The sequence below is a fragment of the Schistocerca serialis genome, chromosome 4 (assembly GCF_023864345.2).
Source record: "Schistocerca serialis cubense isolate TAMUIC-IGC-003099 chromosome 4, iqSchSeri2.2, whole genome shotgun sequence".
NCBI classification, from domain to species: Eukaryota; Metazoa; Arthropoda; class Insecta; order Orthoptera; family Acrididae; genus Schistocerca; species Schistocerca serialis.
Window position 1 is genome coordinate 431,604,086 of NC_064641.1, and position 20,650 is coordinate 431,624,735.

At 43.7% G+C, this 20,650-nt stretch overlaps 1 protein-coding gene across 2 annotated transcripts in view; it reads left to right on the forward strand.

Annotated features, from left to right (window-relative positions):
• The window catches only part of LOC126475023 (period circadian protein-like), a 267,326-nt gene that overhangs the window by 134,676 nt on the left and 112,000 nt on the right, over positions 1–20,650 (forward strand). For both annotated transcript variants that reach the window (XM_050102563.1, XM_050102564.1), the window contains one exon: positions 18,347–19,158. In XM_050102563.1, the coding sequence (XP_049958520.1) occupies positions 18,347–19,146 (800 nt within the window). In that variant the 3' untranslated portion in view covers positions 19,147–19,158. The remainder of the gene's footprint in view (positions 1–18,346; positions 19,159–20,650) is intronic.

Below are 20,650 nucleotides of genomic sequence, written 5' to 3' on the forward strand. Positions count from 1 at the left end.
CGAGCCGAAGTTCTCCGTCTCGCTATCTCGGTGGACTTCTACTCTTTCGTTTTGCGAAGCAGCTGCCACCGATCACGCACGAAGGAAAACAAATTGGATGCCATCGGCGGATAGCTGCGTGCAACAATATGCCTTTTACATTTCGTCCGGTAACAGAGAAGGGGCAGCCATACCATCCACAACCACCTCCTTTCTGTAGGGTATAGGTGTCACCCTCTCTCCTCTCAAGCACTTCTGCTCATCATGCATCAGAAGGCATACAGATTAGCGTTGCCTAAGAAATACTAGCATCGCGACCTCAAATGATGAGAAAAAGTCACCTGTACTGAACGGATGTTGGGAACTTACGGCCGGTTTAAGGCTCAAGCGACACAAGCGACCGCTTGGGGGTCCAAACCGGGAGAATGTATCATAATTAGTAGTGAAGACTGACACGGGACGAAGTATACGACTATAGAATCAAAAACATTACAGTCAGAAACCGAGCCGTTTGCAAAATAATACCGAATATCTCATTACGAGATGTCACTTCCTTAAAAAGATATTGTGCTGATGGGCATAATTTATTTGAAATGCCATCTTTTCAATAAAGTCCTCATATAACTGGGCTCATATTTCATAACTGGTCAGGCGAATTCAGGGTTATAAATACAAAATTAGATAGGGGTAATGCACCAGTAGGTACAATAATGAATAAGAAAATACGAATGCGGGTAAGCTAATATGAACAGTAAAGTGAACGTAGTATCGTAGCCAAAATAGCCACGCAGCTCACACCTACCACAAAAGAACAACTCTGTGTGCCTCATAGCTCCGTAGATGATGAAGAGATTGAAGAAATATATTATGAGATTAAAGACAGTTAACGAAGACGAAAATTTAATTGTCATGTGGGACCGGAAGTCGTGTTAGAAAAAGAAAGAGAAGGAAAAATTTTAGGTGAATATGGAATGGGGAAAATGAATGAAAGAGAAAGCCGCCTGGTAGAAATTTGCACAAAGCATAACTTAATCATAGCTAACACTTGGTTTAAGAATGATGAAAGAAGGTTGCATGTGTGTAAGAGACCTGTAGGCATGGGAAGGTTTCCGGTTTATATTATGTAATGGTAAGACACAGATTTCGGAATCAGATTTTAAAGTGTAAGACATTTCTACGACCAGATGTGGACTCTGATCACAACTTATTGGTTAGATTAAAACTGAAGAAATTGGAAAAAGGTAGGAAATTAAGAGATGGGACGTGAATAAGTTGAAGGAACCAGAGGTCGTTGAGAGTTCCAGAGGGAGCATTAGGCAGTGATTAACTAGAAAACGGGAAGGAATACAATAGAAGACGAGTGGGTAGCTTTGAGAGATGAAATTGTGAAGGTAACAGAGGATCAAACAGGTAAAAATACAAGTCCAAGTAGAAATCTTTAGATAGAACAAGATTATTGAGTTTCGTTGATGCAAATGGAAAATATAAAAATGCAGCAAATGAAGCAGGTGAAAAGAGATACGAACGTCTAAAAAATTAGATTGATAGGAAGTTCAAAATGCTAAGCAGGAATGGCTAGATGAAAAATATTTAGAAGCATATTTTACTAGGGTAAAGACAGATACCGCCTATAGAAAAATTAAAGAGGCATTTGGACAAAAGAGAAGCAGCTATGTGAATATCAAGAGCGCTCTTAGAAAATCGGTCCGAAGCAAAGAAGAGAAATTTGAACGGTGAAAGCGTTTATACAGGGTGTATCATAATTAATGGCTAAACGCATACTGTTGAAAGTACACGGTACTGAAATCAAACAAGTCTCAATAAACAAAGGGTTGAAAATGCATACCTTAAGAGCTACGAGCAATATTTCATATTCGATACTGTAAAACAAATCTCTTCTACTGCAACTTCTTTGCTTTCCATATTTGTGCTCTAAAATGCTTTCCTAAAGAGCTATGAGCACTTATTCATCTTTGCTATTTTGAAACACAACTTCCCTAATGGTCAGGTGTTCGTAACTTTTAGGGTATGCGTTTTAGAGCACATGTTTGCTGGAAATTTTTTTCTTAATTTGGTCCATACTACCACTTTCCAAAATATAGAAAGCAAAGAACTTGCAGTAGAAGAGGTTTGCTTCACAGTATCGAAGATGAAAAATTGCTCATAGCTCTTAAGGTATGCATTTTCGATTCTATGTTTACTGAGACTTTTTTGCTTCTAGTATCGTGTTCCTTCAACTGTATGCGTTGACGCCATTAATTATGATACACCCTATATAAGTGATATGTACCTGAAAGTAAAATTATAGAAATGAGATGGTAGACACTATACTGTATGAAGAATTTGGCAGAGAACTGAAAGAGCTAAGTCGAAATAGTCCGTCAGAACTGCTAATAATCCTGCGAGAGGCAACCATGGCAAAACTCTTCCATCTGGTATGCAACATGTACGAGACAGGTGAAATACCCTCAGACTAGAAAGATATCAGCTGCTGACAGGTGTGAATATTACTGAACTATCAGTTTAATAACTTGTGTTTGCAGAATGCTAACACTAATTCGTTACAGAAGAATGGAAAAACTGGTAGATACTGATTGTCGGGAAGATCAGTTCAGTTTCCGGAGAAAAGTAGGAACACGCGAGGCAAAAGGCAAACCTACATTCACAACATTTGTAGATTCAGAGAAAACTTTTGACAACGTTGACTGGAATATTCGCTTTGAAATTGTGAAGGTAGTAGGGGCAATACGTAAGGAGAGAAAGGCTATTTACAACTTGTACAGAAACCGGACGGCATTTATAAGAGTCAGTATGATGGTAAGTAGTGTTGAGATGGGAGTCAGACAAGGTTGCAGCCTATAGCCGATTTTATTCAACCTGTACACTGAAAAAGCAGTTAGGAAACAAAAGAAAACTTAGGAATAGGAATTAAGGTTTAGGGAGAAGAACCATAAACTTTGAGTTTTGCTGATGACACCATAATTCTGTCTGAGACAGGAAAAGCTTTCACACAAACTAGTTCTAAATTTAGGAGGTGTAGCAAGAAGCGGCATCATAATTGGACTTGCTGATGTTTACAAAAAAAAATGGCTCTGAGCACTATGGGACTCAACTGCTGTGGTCATAAGTCTCCTAGAACTTAGAACTACTTAAACCTAACTAACCTAAGGACATCACACACATCCATGCCCGAGGCAGGATTCGAACCTGCGACCGTAGCGGTCGTGCGGTTCCAGACTGAAGCGCCTTTAACCGCGCGGCCACTCCGGCCGGCGCAGATGTTTACATATGGGTACTGATGCAGTTCTAGCTACGTCATATTTCGTCGGTTCGACGTGTATCTTGGGAAGCAGTGGGTAGTAGGGTGACCTGGAAAAGTGCTCATAGGTAGCCGAAAGTATAATGAAACCCTTTTCTTACCTATAAGAAAGTCATTGTCTCCATGACAGTAAATCTAGGACTGCAAATATCAGGTGTACATCGAGATATTAATGCTGCATGCGTGTCAGAGCAGCCCCTTCCATAGTCATAGAGAAAACTACAAACTGCATGGGTGTTGTGGTATAAACATATGTTGCGTCCATACCTCTATTCTTACAAACTGCAGTGTATCTGCTACTACACTAATAATGTGATTGTTAACATAAGGTTTTTTTTGCTTTTTGTTCTTTCTTTGTAAAGCAGTGGATAGTTGGGTGACCCGGGAAAGCGGTAATATCACCGTGATGTAAATCTGGGAATGTAGAGATCAGCTCTACATCAAGATATTCACGTGTATCGATGTCAAAGTACCTCCGCCACCATAGCCATCAAGAAAAATATAGATTGCATGGGTATCGTGGTATAAAACATATGTTACGGATAGATGCCTGGATCTACACTCCTGGAAATGGAAAAAAGAACACATTGACACCGGTGTGTCAGACCCACCATACCTGCTCCGGACACTGCGAGAGGGCTGTACAAGCAATGATCACACGCACGGCACAGCGGACACACCAGGAACCGCGGTGTTGGCCGTCGAATGGCGCTAGCTGCGCAGCATTTGTGCACCGCCGCCGTCAGTGTCAGCCAGTTTGCCGTGGCATACGGAGCTCCATCGCAGTCTTTAACACTGGTAGCCTGCCGCGACAGCGTGGACGTGAACCGTATGTGCAGTTGACGGACTTTGAGCGAGGGCGTATAGTGGGCATGCGGGAGGCCGGGTGGACGTACCGCCGAATTGCTCAACACGTGGGACGTGAGGTCTCCACAGTACATCGATGTTGTCGCCAGTGGTCGGCGGAAGGTGCACGTGCCCGTCGACCTGGGACCGGACCGCAGCGACGCACGGATGCACGCCAAGACCGTAGGATCCTACGCAGTGCCGTAGGGGACCGCACCGCCACTTCCCAGCAAATTAGGGACACTGTTGCTCCTGGGGTATCGGCGAGGACCATTCGCAACCGTCTCCATGAAGCTGGGCTACGGTCCCGCACACCGTTAGGCCGTCTTCCGCTCACGCCCCAACATCGTGCAGCCCGCCTCCAGTGGTGTCGCGACAGGCGTGAATGGAGGGTCGAATGGAGACGTGTCGTCTTCAGCGATGAGAGTCGCTTCTGCCTTGGTGCCAATGATGGTCGTATGCGTGTTTGGCGCCGTGCAGGTGAGCGCCACAATCAGGACTGCATACGACCGAGGCACACAGGGCCAACACCCGGCATCATGGTGTGGGGAGCGATCTCCTACACTGGCCGTACACCACTGGTGATCGTCGAGGGGACACTGAATAGTGCACGGTAAATCCAAACCGTCATCGAACCCATCGTTCTACCATTCCTAGACCGGCAAGGGAACTTACTGTTCCAACAGGACAATGCACGTCCGCATGTATCCCGTGCCACCCAACGTGCTCTAGAAGGTGTAAGTCAACTACCCTGGCCAGCAAGATCTCCGGATCTGTCCCCCATTGAGCATGTTTGGGACTGGATGAAGCGTCGTCTCACGCGGTCTGCACGTCCAGCATGAACGCTGGTCCAACTGAGGCGCCAGGTGGAAATGGCATGGCAAGCCGTTCCACAGGACTACATCCAGCATCTCTACGATCGTCTCCATGGGAGAATACCAGCCTGCATTGCTGCGAAAGGTGGATATACACTGTACTAGTGCCGACATTGTGCATGCTCTGTTGCCTGTGTCTATGTGCCTGTGGTTCTGTCAGTGTGATCATGTGATGTATCTGACCCCAGGAATGTGTCAATAAAGTTTCTCCTTCCTGGGACAATGAATTCACGGTGTTCTTATTTCAATTTCCAGGAGTGTATATCTGGAGCGGTACAAACTATGACGTCTGTACTACTCTACTGATCAAATGACCGTTAACTTCAGATTCCATATATGGTTCTGCCGACTTGTGTATGTGACATCGGATGTCTTGCATCTCTGCCTGATTTACGCCTGTGTTGCTGCACCATCGAGTATAATGTGGAATCTTGACATGTTGTAGCAGCACGCCAGGATGACGTGCTGCCTTACTATCTACCATTAACAGAAAGTCACTGTTCCCTTTTCGGTCATCTAGGTTTGAAGTATCATTTTGAATAGGTAGATCATTGATATCAGCTAACACTTTTCCGAAAAGAATCCAACTATTGCAACAGCCTGTTGTCCACACCTACCACTTTAGACGGCACATGTATTCTACGTAAGTGTAGTATTATTATATATATATTATCCAACAGGCAGCCAGCGTCTGTCTGTATCCTACGGTTTTAATGTTTAACTAAATTATGGTGGTCTGCTACTGGTTTTAGTGTGTGTTTTTGACGCATTTTGTCAAAATATTTCAATGTGCTATTTCCTGCTCATTGAGAAGGACATGTTTACAAACGTCGTAGAATGAAAATCTGGGAGTATTTGAGGAAAAAAACAATCAGTAAAAGTTATAGCAAATAGGAATGGGAAGTGGGTGTATTCATAAAAAAATTCATGACGTCTTTCGGTTATTAGCCACGTTAATAGGAGTTATGGTTTTGTTTAGCATTTATAGCAATGACAGGTGATGTGCTTACAGAGAATGTCTTGAGTGAGGTGTTATGCGTCAGGCGTTATGCATTATCCATTAGGTGTTAGGCGTAGACGTTCAGCGTCAGCGAAATCTCAAATATAACATTACTTTATTTTGCTCAAATTTTCGTAGAGATCTTGCTTATGTTACTTAAGTATGCATTTCAATAAGTAATGCAGTCGCGAAAATTACATGCATAATATATATTACTGTGGAACAGTGCAACCCCACACTGATATCTCAATAGACATAGTTTTTGGACTTCCTACCATAGCTTCTAGAGTTTACAACCCCTAATGAGAGAGAGTTGTTACAATAGTAACAGTATAGATCAGCCTTGTGACATGAAGATGCACACAACTCCTTTTGAAGAAACGTGAGGTTGATGCAGTTTTGTCATATGACATGATGGAGACCGTGAGGTTGCTTCGACACGAGATTAGTCGGCAGTGCTACTCGGCACGTCTTCGTGCGTCAGTTGACTGACACAGTACGCACACACGCACACAGATGCCGCGGCCGCCACAAGGTAGTTGACCATCTCTCCACAATTTTGCAGTGTCCAAGACGCTCCCCTACTATTGTAATGTAATGTAATCTGATTGATGAACCCGCATCCCGATTTCATCGTGTTCGTATAGAAGTATACTTACTGCCACAAATGCTACGTTCCAGGTGCGCCATAGGCACGTGGTTCATGACTCACAGAAACGTAAAATAATGTTAGTTGTTGGCTTTTCGTAGCCACAAGCTCCCTAGGAGTTTAACGTAACAGTGATCATGTTTAGGGCGGGCTGCCCTGTTGTATTTTGTCCTCAGTAAGTTGCATTACGCTGGAGATAAGTTAATTCGAATGCGTGGTACCTTTTCCTACTGTTCGAAACAGTATATGTTCCGAAATTTGAAGAACAACTACATCTACATCTACATGGACTCTCTGCAAATCACGCTTAAGCGCCTGGCAGAGCGTTCACCGAGCCACCTTCACAATAATTGTCTATCACTCCACTAGCGCGCGAAATAAACTAACACATGTATTTTTCCGTGAGAGTTTTGATTTCTCTTATTTTGTTATGATGATCGTTTCTCCCGGTGTAGGTCGGTGACAAACAAAAAAAAAATTCGCATTTGGAGGAGAAAGTTGTTGATTGAAATTTAGTGAGAAAACCCCTCCGCAACGAGAAACACCTTTGTTTTAATTATGTCCATCACAAATCCTGTATCATGTCCGTGACACTCTCTCCCCTATTTGCCTATTATACAAGACGTGCTGCTCTTCTTTGAAATTTCTCGATGAACGCTGTTAACCCTATCTGGTAAGGTTCCCACACCGCGCAGCAGTACGTCAAAAGAGGACGGACGGTCATAGTATAGCTGTTTCTGTAGTATAACTGTTGCATCTTCTAAGCGTTCTGCCAGTAAATCGCAGTCTTTGGTTGGCCTTCCCCACATGTTCTATGTGTTGTTTTCAGTATAATTTGTTCGTAATTCTTAGATTTGATTGATTTATCGTGTAACCGAAGTTTAACGGACCTTAGCACTCTACTGGATGACTTCATACTTCTAATTACTTAGGGTCAGTTACCAATTTTCGCGCCATACATTTATCTTTTTTAGATCGTTTTGAAATTTGTTTTCATCTTCTGATGTCTTTACTAGACGATAAATGACAACATCACCTGCAAACAACCTAAGATGGCTGCTCAGATTGTCTCCCAAATCGTTTACACAGGTAAGGAGCAGCAGAGGACCTTTAAAACTATTCGATAACTGTCCGTCAATTAGTACGAACTGTGACCTCTCTGACAGGAATTAACGAATTCAGTTACATAACTGAGACGATATTCCATAGGCACGTAATTTCACTACAAGTCGCTTGTGTGGTACAGTGTCAAAAGCCTTATGGAAATCGAGAAATGCGGAAACAATTTGAAATCCCTTGTCAATAGCACTCAACACGTCGTGTGAGTAAAGAGCTAGTTGTGTTTCACAAGAACGATTTTTTCTAAATCAGTGTTGCTTGTTTGTCAATAGACTATTTTCTTCGATGTAATTCATAATGTTCGAACACAAATATATATTCCAAAATCCTGCTGCATATCGACGTTAATGATATGACCTGTAGTTTAGTGGATTACCCCTACTATCTTTCTTGAACATATATGTGACCTGTGCAACTTTCCAGTCTTTCGGTGCGGATCTTTCGTCGGGCGAGCGGCTCTATATGATTGATAAGTATGGAGCTGTTGCATCAGCGTACTCTGAAAGTTACCTATTTGGTTTACTGTCTGGACCGGAAGAACTGCTTTATTAAGTTGCTTCACTACTCCGAGAATATCTACTTCTAATTTACTCGTGTGGTCAAGAGTTCTTGATTAATTCTTGAATATTTGCCTCATCTTCTTTCGTGAAGGCATTTCGGAAGGGTGTGTTTAGCAACTATGCTTTAGCAGCACTGTCATCGATTTTCATAACTATCGCACAGAGATGTCACTGACTGTGTCTTGCCGCTAGCATATTTTATATATGACCAGAATCTCTCTGGATTTTCTGCCAGATTTCGAGAAACTATTATAAGCATCACGCATTGCAGTCAGCGCTAAATTTCGAGCTTCTGCAAAAGATAACTAGTCTTGGGGATTTTGTGTTAGTTTAAATGTGGGATGCTGTTCCCGTTGTTCCAGCAGCAGTGTTCTGACCCTTTTGCGTGCCAGGGGGATCAGCTCCGTCGTTTGTTAATTTATTTGGTATAAAGCTCTCAAGAGCCGTCGATCTATTTCTTGGAATTCAAGCCACATCTGGTCTACACCTACATTGTTAATTTGGAAGGAGTGGAGATTGTCTCTCAGCAAGGCGTCAGCCGAATTTTTAACTGCTTTCTTGAATAGGTATATTTTTTGTTTATTTTAGGGGGATTTGAGAGTTGTGTATACAGTCTGGCTACAACAATCCTGTGTCCACAGATGCCTGCATCCGTTTAGATGCTCGTCATTAGCTCAGGATTATTCGTGCTTAGAAGTCAAATGAGTCTTCTCAACGGTTTACTATTCGACTGGGCTCATGAACTAAGTGTTCGAAATAATTTTCGGAGAATACGTTTATCGCAATTTCGGATGATGTTTTGCGCGTAACTCCGAATTCAAACATGTATTTTCCCTAACATATTGAGGGTAAATTGAAGTTACCACCAACTGCAATTGTATGAGTCGCGTACGTGTTTGACATTTGACTCGAGTCTTTCAGCAATTCTATCGCCTGAGTAGGGAGAACGGTAAATGGATCCAATTATTATTTTATTGCAGTTGCCAAAAATGACGTCTACCCGTACTAACTCACAGGAACTACCTACTTCAGTTTCACTACAAGATAAAATACTTCTAACAACAACAAACACGCCACTGCCAGCTGTGATCAGCCTATCCTTTCAGAACGCCGTTAGATCCTTCACAAAAGTTTAGACAGAACTTATCTCCGGTTTTAGCCAGCTTTTTGCCTACTGGCGAGCAGATAGACCATTTACTATATCCTGTCTGATTAGGCTTTAATAAGCTACCCTGATTCTGCTAAATACGACTCAGAAGTGCTATATTAAAACAGGACAGAAACATTGTTCTCCACAACACCGTCATTGCTACAGTCAGTCCGTCATGATTTGGTGCTTAGTGACACACAAATCGCCGACTTCACCATTAAATTATTCCGTTACGTTATTATTCAGCGCCATTCGTTGCGGAAAATGCTTTGACGTCATTAATTTATACGCACCCCACGTCATATTCACATGCTGTTCTGCCTCACGAAACTGCGCTGTCAATCTCCATTAACGGAACCAGCCTGCTTCGGTAGTTCTATAAAGTGTCCTAGGTGAAGCGTAACGCTCGTCTGGGGATAACACATCGCATACGAAACGACACCTACAGTAAAAAAGTTGGGGCTGACTGTTTAACGTGGATGCCTTCGACTTCAGAGTAAAACGTACTTAATATGTTTCCTTCGACTGCAGAGTAAAACGTACGTAATATATTTGTATGCCAAATCACAAGATCAGGAGTGGACAAAGTTATTGGTAACCACCTAATAGATGTTCTATAGTGCCCAGACACGGGAATCTTTTAAATCTTCTTTGTCTAAAGAACATGGTATTACCAGGCTGGAGACCACTACAGAATAGATCGTGTGTTTGATCGCAGTGTAAGACTGTTTTGTTATGTACACAATGACTTGTACCTTCCTTTTCGACTGCTCTGTTATGGAATATATTTACATTACTTCGACAATTATTAGTAATTCTACACCGCTGGCACTGCTGTAATCACATTATTTCGTCTCTGTTTCCTGTGTATTACGACGTCGACATTGCCGCCACTGCAAACCAGTAATGCTATGCTGTCGTAGTAGAATACTGAAGTACCATACATCATAACACTTACAGTCACTGGAGGTTTGAACGTGAATGATGTGGTTGAAGACTTGATATTAACCGTGTATTACAGATGTAGCAGTATCATGGGTTGGTAGACTCCACGACGTCATTTCCGATTTTCTTGCATTTAACCTCAGATAGGTACCAGATAATCAATGCAAACCCCACGATCATCTATCTTGAGTACTCCAAAGAACCTCTGTAGCTTACAACGATCAGAATGCTTTCTGCGTTCGATCTTTCACAATATATGTCTTTAGTGGGCCCCAAAAAGTTTAAATAATTTTGATTATCTTCTTTTATGTGGGGACTGTCTCAGTAACTACATAAAAGGCTTTTCATCTTATACCATACGCATTTCGCTTCCTTTATTTATGAAGTACCACAAGTGACCTGTAATATACAGTCGCTTTTATGTGTGTTTATGTACCACATTTGTAGCACTTTAATATAAATATTTTCTTCGTAGAAGGTTTGGCGTTAGCCTTTTGCCTTTTTTATCGGCTTATGGTTCACACGTTTCTCATACCTTTCACATGTGACCAGAAATGGAAGTTTTTATAGTTATTTTCGACAGTACAATACGTATAATCTCAAATAAATGCGTCCATACCTCAAAACATAATTTTCATGTCTCACTGCTACTTCTTCGAATGTTCAGTTCTTGTTCATTTGTCACGTAATGCGCTTAAACATTAAAAAGAGATGAGGGAGAGGGAAGGATACAGGAAATTGGTTTTTATCGTTATCAAAGTCTTTGTGTGTGACTGTTCGTTCAGTGAGGATGGCATCGAGTCCTTATAATATTACATTAATCGTAAGGAGGCATGATCAGCAAGAAAATCCGAAACGAACATGTAGTGGCGAAAAGAGGTAACTGTGTTCTTTTTTATCACATTGAAGCTAAATGCATCATTTTAAAACATAATGTGTAAGTCAATGCTCTATCCCCACTACAATAATACAAGGCATTTCAAAAGCAGCTGTGTTTCTTCTAAATCTCCGTTTCTATGTTTAAGCGATGTTCGTCAGTAAGCGAAAGATTCTTGGAATATACACGGAAGCACCAAAGAAACTGGTATAGGCATGCGGATTCAAACACGGAAATTGGGAGAATACGAAGCTGCAGTCGGCAACGTCTATATAACATAACGTCTGGCGCAGTTGTTAGATCGCTTCCTGTTGCTATAATGGCAGGTTATTAAGATGGAAGTGAGTTTGAACGAGGTGTTAAATTGGCCCACGAACGATGGGATACGGCATCTTCGAGGCAGAGATGAAGTGGGGATTTTCCCGTACGACCATTTCACATGAATGTACCGTGAATATCAGGAATCCGGTAAAACATCAAATCTCCGACATCGCTACGGCCGGAAAAAGAAAAGAACGAGACTAACAAAGACTGAAGAGAATCGTTCAACGTGGCAGAAGTGCGACACTTCCCCAAATTGCTGCAGATTCCAGTGGTGGGCCATCAACAAGTGTCAGCGTACGAACCATTCAACGAAACATCATCGAAATGGGTTTTCGGAGCCGAAGGCCCACTCGTGTACCCTTGATGATTGCACGACACAAAGCTTGACGCCTCGCCTGGGCCCGTCAACACCAACATTGGACTGTTGATGACTGGAAACATGTTGCCTGGTCGGACGAGTCTCGTTTCAAATTGTATCGAGCGGATAGACGTGTACGGGTATGGAGACAATCTCGTGAGCCCATGGACCCTGTATTTCAGCAGTGACTGTTCAAGCTGGTGGAGGCTCTGTAATTGTGTGGGACGCATGTAGTTGGAGTGATATGGGACCCCTGATACGTCTAGATACCACTCTGACAGGTGACAGTACGTAAGCATCCTGTCTGATCACTTGTATCCATTCATATTCATTGTGCATTCCGACGGACGGAGGCAATTCCAGCAGGACAATGCGACACCCCAAATGTCCAGAATCGCTACAGAGTGGCTCCAGGAACACTCTTCTGAGTTTTAACACTTTCGCTGCCCACCAAACTCCGCAGACATGAAGATTATTGAGCATATCTTGGATGGCTTGCAAAGTGCTGTTCAGAAGAGATCTCCATCCCCTCCTACTCTTACGAATTTATGAACATCCCTGCAGGATTCATAGAATCAGTTCTCTTCAGTACTGCTTCAGACATTAGGCGAGTCCATACCACATCGTGTTGCGGCACTTCTATGTTCTCACGAGGGCCCTATACGATGTTAGGCAGGTGTACCAGTTTGTTTGTCTCTTCAGTTTATTACCGAACTGTCTCAGTAAACATAAAAAATTTTCAGGGAAAAAGACACTACTTTCGTATCGTTTCATTTGTGAAGTTCAACTACAGAAACTTCGGACGCAAAAGTTTTTTAAGGAAAAGGACACCAGAACACGTTCAGTTTATAGATCCTTCATGGCACAAGGAGACTGCAGCCTCAAAGCACTCATATCTACGACGAAGTGAAGAATGGGGAGAAATTTGGCGTCTTGAATGAGATGTCTTCAGTATACTCAGAGACAGCCGAATACAGAGTACGTTAACCAACTACCGCCCGCCTAGGACAGAAGGGCGTAAAGTGCCATAAAGGAGGAAAATGGTTCGATATCAGGATAGGAATGAAGGGAAAAACGTTTCCGAAGTCGAATCTGGAAGGGAGACAGGATTTTCAGTACCTCACCTACCAATCAGGTGGTGAAATGGGAAAAACTCCGTGAGGCTCCTAAAGTTAGTGCGAACAGGAAACTGGACGTACATTACCTAGCCACTAAAATTACTTAACATTACGTAACAAAAATTGCTCTCCAGTACTTGCTGCAGCCTCCCACCAGTAATTGTGTAATACCGACAAATATCTTTAAAATATTTCTTTCAGTAGTCTCAGTCGAAAGTTATCACAAATTATTACTAGTTTCGATCATTTAATTATCATCATTAGGTCTAATTAATCGCGAGTTCTGAAATGCCAAAAATTGAAATATCTTTCTTTCCTGCTCATTTCTATTCTTATTTCTCTTCCCTTTGTCTCACTTTCTATTGTTTTTAGTTATGACTATTAATTTCTCTGTGTAATATTAGGTGGAGGACAGTTTTAATGGGTAGTTCTAATTGTTAAATTAGTAATAGGTAGTTTACAGAAAAAACGAGTCCACAGGAACGCACACTGGCAGAACGCTTGTCTATCGGCAGTTAACAAGATCACTGGTATTCTGTATGTTAGATACTCTGTGAAATGGCAAATAAAATGTGTTTTGCTTTTTGTTTATCTTGTTTCAAAATGTAATTCATAAAGAAAATGGTCCATATATTTAACTAGATGATAGGCCGTCACTAAAAGATGAATAAACACAAATTTTTAAACATATGTGACCATCCATGGAACAAAATATTCTCAAAACTCCTCCACTGTTGGTTCTGTTCTACTCTGCAACAAGCTGCCCTGCAATTCGTGCGCAATTCGATGTCCAATTGCATTTAGGAAAAAGTTGAAGCATTTGTTTTACTCAGCCTAATCACCTTTTCCTAAAACTGGACACACATATAAAAGACCGGTTGTTAATAATACATAAGAGACCAACTATTAATTATACAGAAAAATTTAGGTACCTTCTCAGTCAGAGTTTATACAGGGTAACTTTGCTAAAGTAATTTTTTTGTAGACTGAACTCCCTGAGTTAATTGAAGCTACCGGAGCTAATTGAAGATATTAAAGGTATCCACATGCTGCATACTGCCCGTTGGGTGTTACTAATCTTTACACAAATTTACATTTAATGAGTCCATTGAAATAGTTAGAAAATGGTCTTAAAATCTATGTCCCTGCAGTAAACTGAGTTAAAGAAATACCTCACATTGTTGACACCCAAAATTATTTTACTTTGCATGGGTTCTCTTAATGGCTTAGTTATTAGCTGTTATCTAGCTGACATATTTGACAACGTATTTATGGAGCGTTAGGTAGCAAATCAGATATTGTATATAAAACAATATACTGGATTTGATATACGTATAAAACACTTATGGCCCTATTCCGTTTAATGAAGATGTAAATGATGTCCGAAGGCTACACCGCAAGTTCAATGATCTGCATCCTCTCATTTTCACAACATCGATGTATAAAACCGTATTTGTATCAAGTACATAAGACGATGAGGTTACAAACCTCTAAGTCGATCATGGCATACTAATGTCATATGGGGTCGTTTTTTGGGGCAACTCATCAAGCCAAACTAACGCTCTCAGAGACAAAAATGCATGATAGGAAGTATTTGTTGTGTGAGCTCAAGAATGTCGTACAGAGGCCTGTTCAAGGAATGGGGTATACTGAATACTCGTTCCTGGTACATAGGGTGGCTCTCCTAGGAATTGTCAGGCGCATTTTCTCTGGCTTTTCGGCAGATATTTGCAGTTTTGTTTTTTCATCGTGTAGCTGGAGTCAGCCCAAACAAATGCTGATCATCAATTCTTTCACGCGACGCCCAGCGTCGATGGAAAGCGTCGGTGTACTTCTCGTTACAAAAAGAAAAAAGAAATAAAAGTAGAATTTTTCGTGCCCATTCGACAAATCGGTCCCAAATTAGTCTATTTCGGTATTCGTTCCACCGACATCTATTAACAGTGACAGTGAAACACGAGGAATAACCAGTATGCCAACAACGACAGCGCCTCCAATAACCCGTGCTGAGTGCTGCTGCCAAGCAGAAGTGCGCTGCTGAGCCGCTGCTGGAATATCGGTTATTCTGCGTGTTTTACTCCTCATGTTAATCCGTATCGGTAAAACGACTATGCACTAGACTAATCTGGTAGCGGTTCATCGAACGAGCACGTAAAATTCCGATTTAAAAATCATTTTGTTCGAGCCGGAAAACACACCTACGCATTCCGCCGACGCTGGACGTCACACGAAACATGTGGCAAGCAGTATCTGTTTGTCAGCTACACGTTGCAAAAACTAAATTGCAAATATCTGCCGAAAAGCCAGAGAAAATGCACCTGACGACTCTTAGGAGAGACGCCATGAGTACGGGACAGTCAAATGAAAAACGAGACAGATGAAGAAAGGTAAATAAACTGTTTATTGTTTAGCAAGTAAACGTCATAACTGTTAACGCATTTATCCCTTTGTTAGATAAGACAGTCAGTGCCTTCATGGAAAAATATTGCCGTTACCTAACGAAAAATGTTCGTGCCCTGGGCGCACCTCTTCGTGCGAAGCAAATCAACGGCCGCAAATGTCTTTCTTCAACACTTCAAAAATATGGAACTCGCATGGGAAGAGTTCGGGACTGTAAGGAGGAATTTTACCTTTGCAACATATGGGCGAGCACTATCTTGCAACAGTGTGATGCCGTCCATCAATATTCCTGGGCATTTGGACTCAGTGGCGCGCGTCAGTTTTTGCAAAGTGCCCATTTACAGCTGTGTGTTGATTGAGGTGATCTCTCCCTGTGCGATTTCCACATTTTTTGAACCCTGGTGAAAGACATTCGTGACCACTGTTTTGCTTGGGACGAAGAGATGCACGTCTGTATATAATTAAGGCTCCGTAGGCAACCACAAAGCTTTTTCCGTGAAGGTACTGACAGTGTGTTCTCAGAATGGAATAAACGCATTAACAGTTATGGCGAGTATTTTTGAAATAATGAATAGTTTACATACTTTTTTCCATGTGTCTGACTTTATTTGACGGTCCTTGGTATGTATTTATTACTGATAATACCAAATAAAATGAATGTTAAGTAAAATCTGACTTACGGACTCTTAAGTGCAGTAATGTGCTAAAATGTAAATTAGTGGGTTACAATAGCGTAATAATTATCATATGCACGTAAGTGTATTTTATATTTTACACATTTTGTGGTAAATTTATTACCTCTTAAATGAAAATATGTTTAAGATGGTTTGACTTCGGAGGACCAGTGTTCTGTAACCGTAATGTCAGAGAATTTTCAGAGAGAAATTCAACCGAAGTCGACTCAGTCTCGTGATTGGTTAAGGAGCGGCTTGGATGAGAAGTAGCGCCTCCAGTGTCTGGAATCCGAAATAGCTGGGAGAGCAGTGTGGTGATCCAGTGCCCCTCCAAACGGCATCTGCATGACACTATATGCGAAAGGATGAGACGGCGGCCTGCATCACGTGGTCCTCTGTTTGTTTTAGTTTGGATGTTCTGACTTAACTCTTCATCTATTTTACTTAGGATCTGCGGAACAGACCTTAGCTTATCCATTTTGTAAACATGTGCACTGCCTGACAAAAAAACAATGAATCACCCACAAGACATCACGGAATGTCAATGTAATGTCATACACCTTCTCACCGCTGGCGAATTTGCAAATGATTAAAGTTACAATTGACATCTAGAACGGTCACTACAGTGCAGTAGTGGTTAGCGTTGTTACCAGGCCTGGTAGAGTATACGAGGGGCCTGAACAGCATGACATGTTAAGAGATCACTATGGAGGAAACAGAGATGCCGCGTATTCGTGTGGGACAGCGTTATCAGAACCTGACAGTAGGCCTTATCGTGGTTCTCTGTTTGGCCAGAAGGTCGAATCGGGCGCTGCATGGTAAAGCGAAGACAGGCATATTCGTCGCCAAGGTTCCGGACGACAACATCCGACCACTATAAGAGAGGATGGCTGTGTTGTGCACCAAGTACATCGTAATCCATTTACCTTTTCGCCTGCCGTCCTAAGAAGAGTACTGGACTCCCCTCAAAATTATATGTCATCATGCACCACTGGTCGGAAACTAGCAGCATCCGGATTAGGGAAGAACCGTCCCATGCGTAGGCTGCCGTTAACACCACAATGCAAATGGGTGCGTTTGATGTGAAGATGTGACCGGGAAGCTTGGACTGCTTACGAATGGCGTCATACTCTGTTTAGCGATGTATCCCGGTTCTACACTACCCGGGACGACCGTCAACCTGGAAGGACGTCCCATTTTTCCAGTGTTTCGGAAAGGCACAGCGTTGTTACTCCTGGTGTCACGATATTGAGAGCCATCGGGTACGAAGTCAGGGCACGGCTAGTGGTGACTGCGGGAACTGTGACGACACGACGGGACGTCGCGGGCATCCTGCACCCTCATGTGATTTCTGTCGTGCAGCAGTATGGTGGTGCCACTTCTCAACAGAACAATGCTCCTCCACGCATGGCACGTGTCTCCATGAACTGTCTGCGCGATGTTGAGATATCCCATTGGGCAGCAAGATATCAAAATCCGTCTCCGATAGACAATGTGTAGGACCAGCTCGGACGTCAACTCCGTCCCATTGCCAGTACCGAGGGTATCAAGGATCATTTGCAACAACAGTTGGGCAGCAGAGGATGCAACGGCTTTATGACATCATCCCTAGCTAAATCAGAGCATACATCCACACAAGAGGGGGCGCAACATCATAGTGATACGTTAGTCCATGTCTCTGTAAACAAAACACGATTTTGCTATCATTACAATAATAATATATACTCTCTCAACTAGTTTCTTCCTCCCCCTCAGGGTGATTCACCTTTTGTGTCACTTTTTTGTCAGTCTACTGTGTAATCTTGTTTTATGATCTTTTCTCTCACCTTGAGGATTATAATTTTTGTCATGCATTGTATGACGTATTCTTGTTGAATGACATTTTCTGCAATCTTGAGGATCTTCTCACTATATATTTATGTATTTATGACACAAAAGTACAGATAGTTTAATCTAAAATGAAGATAATTTAATTGCAGTCTGGATATTTCCTTTTTTTCCTAATAGGCGTATTTCTTTTAACGTGCAGTGACTGACGGGCGATCCCAGTTTCATTGGTCCGGCTTCTGTGGCATTATAATAAAGTGTGCACCAACTAAATAAATATGGTGCTCACTGCGGGATGTGCTGAATTCATTACTCTGCATTCACAGGGAAAAACGGCAGCAAGTCATCGCTGTCGGTGGACTCCATTGACTCACGGGCCAGCCCCACGCCAGACACACACCGGCGGTCGAAATCGATCCTCAAGAAGTCGGACGCGAGCTACTCGATGTCGCGCAACGGCCGCGGCGGGGGCGGCGGCAGTGGCGGCAGCTGCGGCGGCGGGGGAGGCGCGGGCAGCGACGACCCGGAGACGGAGAAGCTCATCTCGTCGGACAACAGCGCCAGCTCCGGGATGGGGGCGGCGGGCGCCGGTGGCTGCGGCTGCATGGGCGGCGCGGGCGATGCGGGCTCCGGCTCGGGCTCGGACTACTCGCCCAGCAAGCTGCCGCTGTCGCCGCCCGCCACGCCCGCCGCCGCGCACCGCCTGCCGCTGCAGCCGCCGCGCGCCATCGGGCCCAAGTCGGGCACCAAGCCTCACGCGCTGCCCATCAAGTTCGTCGGCCTCGACGGCGGCGGCGGCGGCGGCACAGGCGGGCGCTCGTCTTCGGGGCTCAAGTCGCCCCTGGTGCTGTTGGACGACCTCCTGGGTGGCGGCGAGAAGCACGCGCGCGACGAGGCCGCCGTCGAGAACCGCAACAAGGAGCGGCTCGAGTGCTCGTCGGCGGGCGGCGGCGGCGGTGGTGACGGCGACGGCGGCCCGGCGGACGGCGGCTGCTGCCTCGACTCGCCTCTCTACATCTGCCCGCCGCCGCCCGCCGAGGAGCACTCGCCTACCGAGGAGACCAAGCTGCTGGCCGCGGGCGCCACCCCGGCGCGACACCACTGCCACGACTTCCCCAAGTCGTAGCAGTTACTGGAGGTACGGCGCGTCTGCTCCTGCTATTCTCTCTAGCGTGAGCATGTCAAACTCAGAGGCTAACCCGGGGAAAGTAACCGAGGAGTATACAGGTTGGACAAAAATTTTGAAACATCAAAAACACAACATATTACAATGCTTACTACACTGTAGGAAAACGATTGGCATGCAAAACAGCCTTTCGGAATGGATAAATACAGGTTTCGTATGGTTTCCAAGGGAATTTTATACTATTGGTTCTTAAAACCGTGGAACGTTCAAGAGATGATGATGGAGGTGGACAATCATCACGCACCCTTCTCTCCACAGTAGACCACAAAGGCTGATAGTATTAAGACCAGGTGACAGTGGTGCCCAGGGGAAATGGGACATTTCATCCTCGTGCTCACGAAACAAATCCTGAACGATGCTATCTCTGTTGAAAGTGACCTTCATATCTTGGAAAAAAGCATCACCTTGGGGAACTTATATTGTACTATGGGACTGACATGAACAACCAAAATTGTCACATAGTCCTTGGCAGTAAAGCGAACTCACAGGCTAAGCGTGGAGCCCATATAACACCACTATATGACTGCTCAAATCACTCCCGAACCCGCACCATGTTTCACCCCCGCTGTGTTTCACTCCTGGGACGTAAACTGGTCAGAAGTTGGAAACAGTAGAAACAAGACTAATCCAACCAAATGGCTTTTTCCACAGTCAAGCTTCTACGACTACGGCACGTCGTTTACCCATTGCGGGCATCTGCATCACTGATGGCTGGTTTTGGATTTCCAGTTCGTTCTGCTATTCCCTGTTTATTGCGCTCCCTTCGTGTTGTTTTCATGTTGACAGCATTTGTGAGTGCAACATTCAAGTCTGCCGTGAATTTTGCAGCTGTCATCCTCTTTTTTTTTTCACAATCCCCTTCAATGACCGCCTGTCACGATCACGCAACACACACTTTCGTCCTTGTTTTGGCTTAACGGATGATGTTTTCCCACTTACCCTACACGCAGTATAAATCTTCTATACGATTCCTCTTCAAGCACCAAACATTTCGGCTATCTTGATTACAGATGCACCCTCCGTACGAGCACCAATAACTTGCCGACGTTTGAATTCACTTAGCTTCACGCGATACACTCACAACCACACGGAACACTGTTCTGTTCGCGACTTAACACTAGCAACGTGTTGAGATCATGAGCCGGCCGAAGTGGCCGAGCGGTTGTAGGCGCTACAGACCGGAACCGCGCTGCTGCTACGGTCGCAGGTTCGAATCCTGCCTCGGGCATGGATGTGTGTGATTTCCTTAGGTTAGTTAGGTTTAAGTAGTTCTAAGTTCTAGGGGACTGATGACTTCAGAAGTTGAGTCCCATAGTGCTCAGAGCCATTTGAACCATATTTTTGAGATCATGACACAGGTTCCGCTAGCCATCAAGTATAGGAGCACAACCTGCTGGCTTGGGAAGCATCCGCAATAATGTTCAAACATGCGTTTCTCACGGCG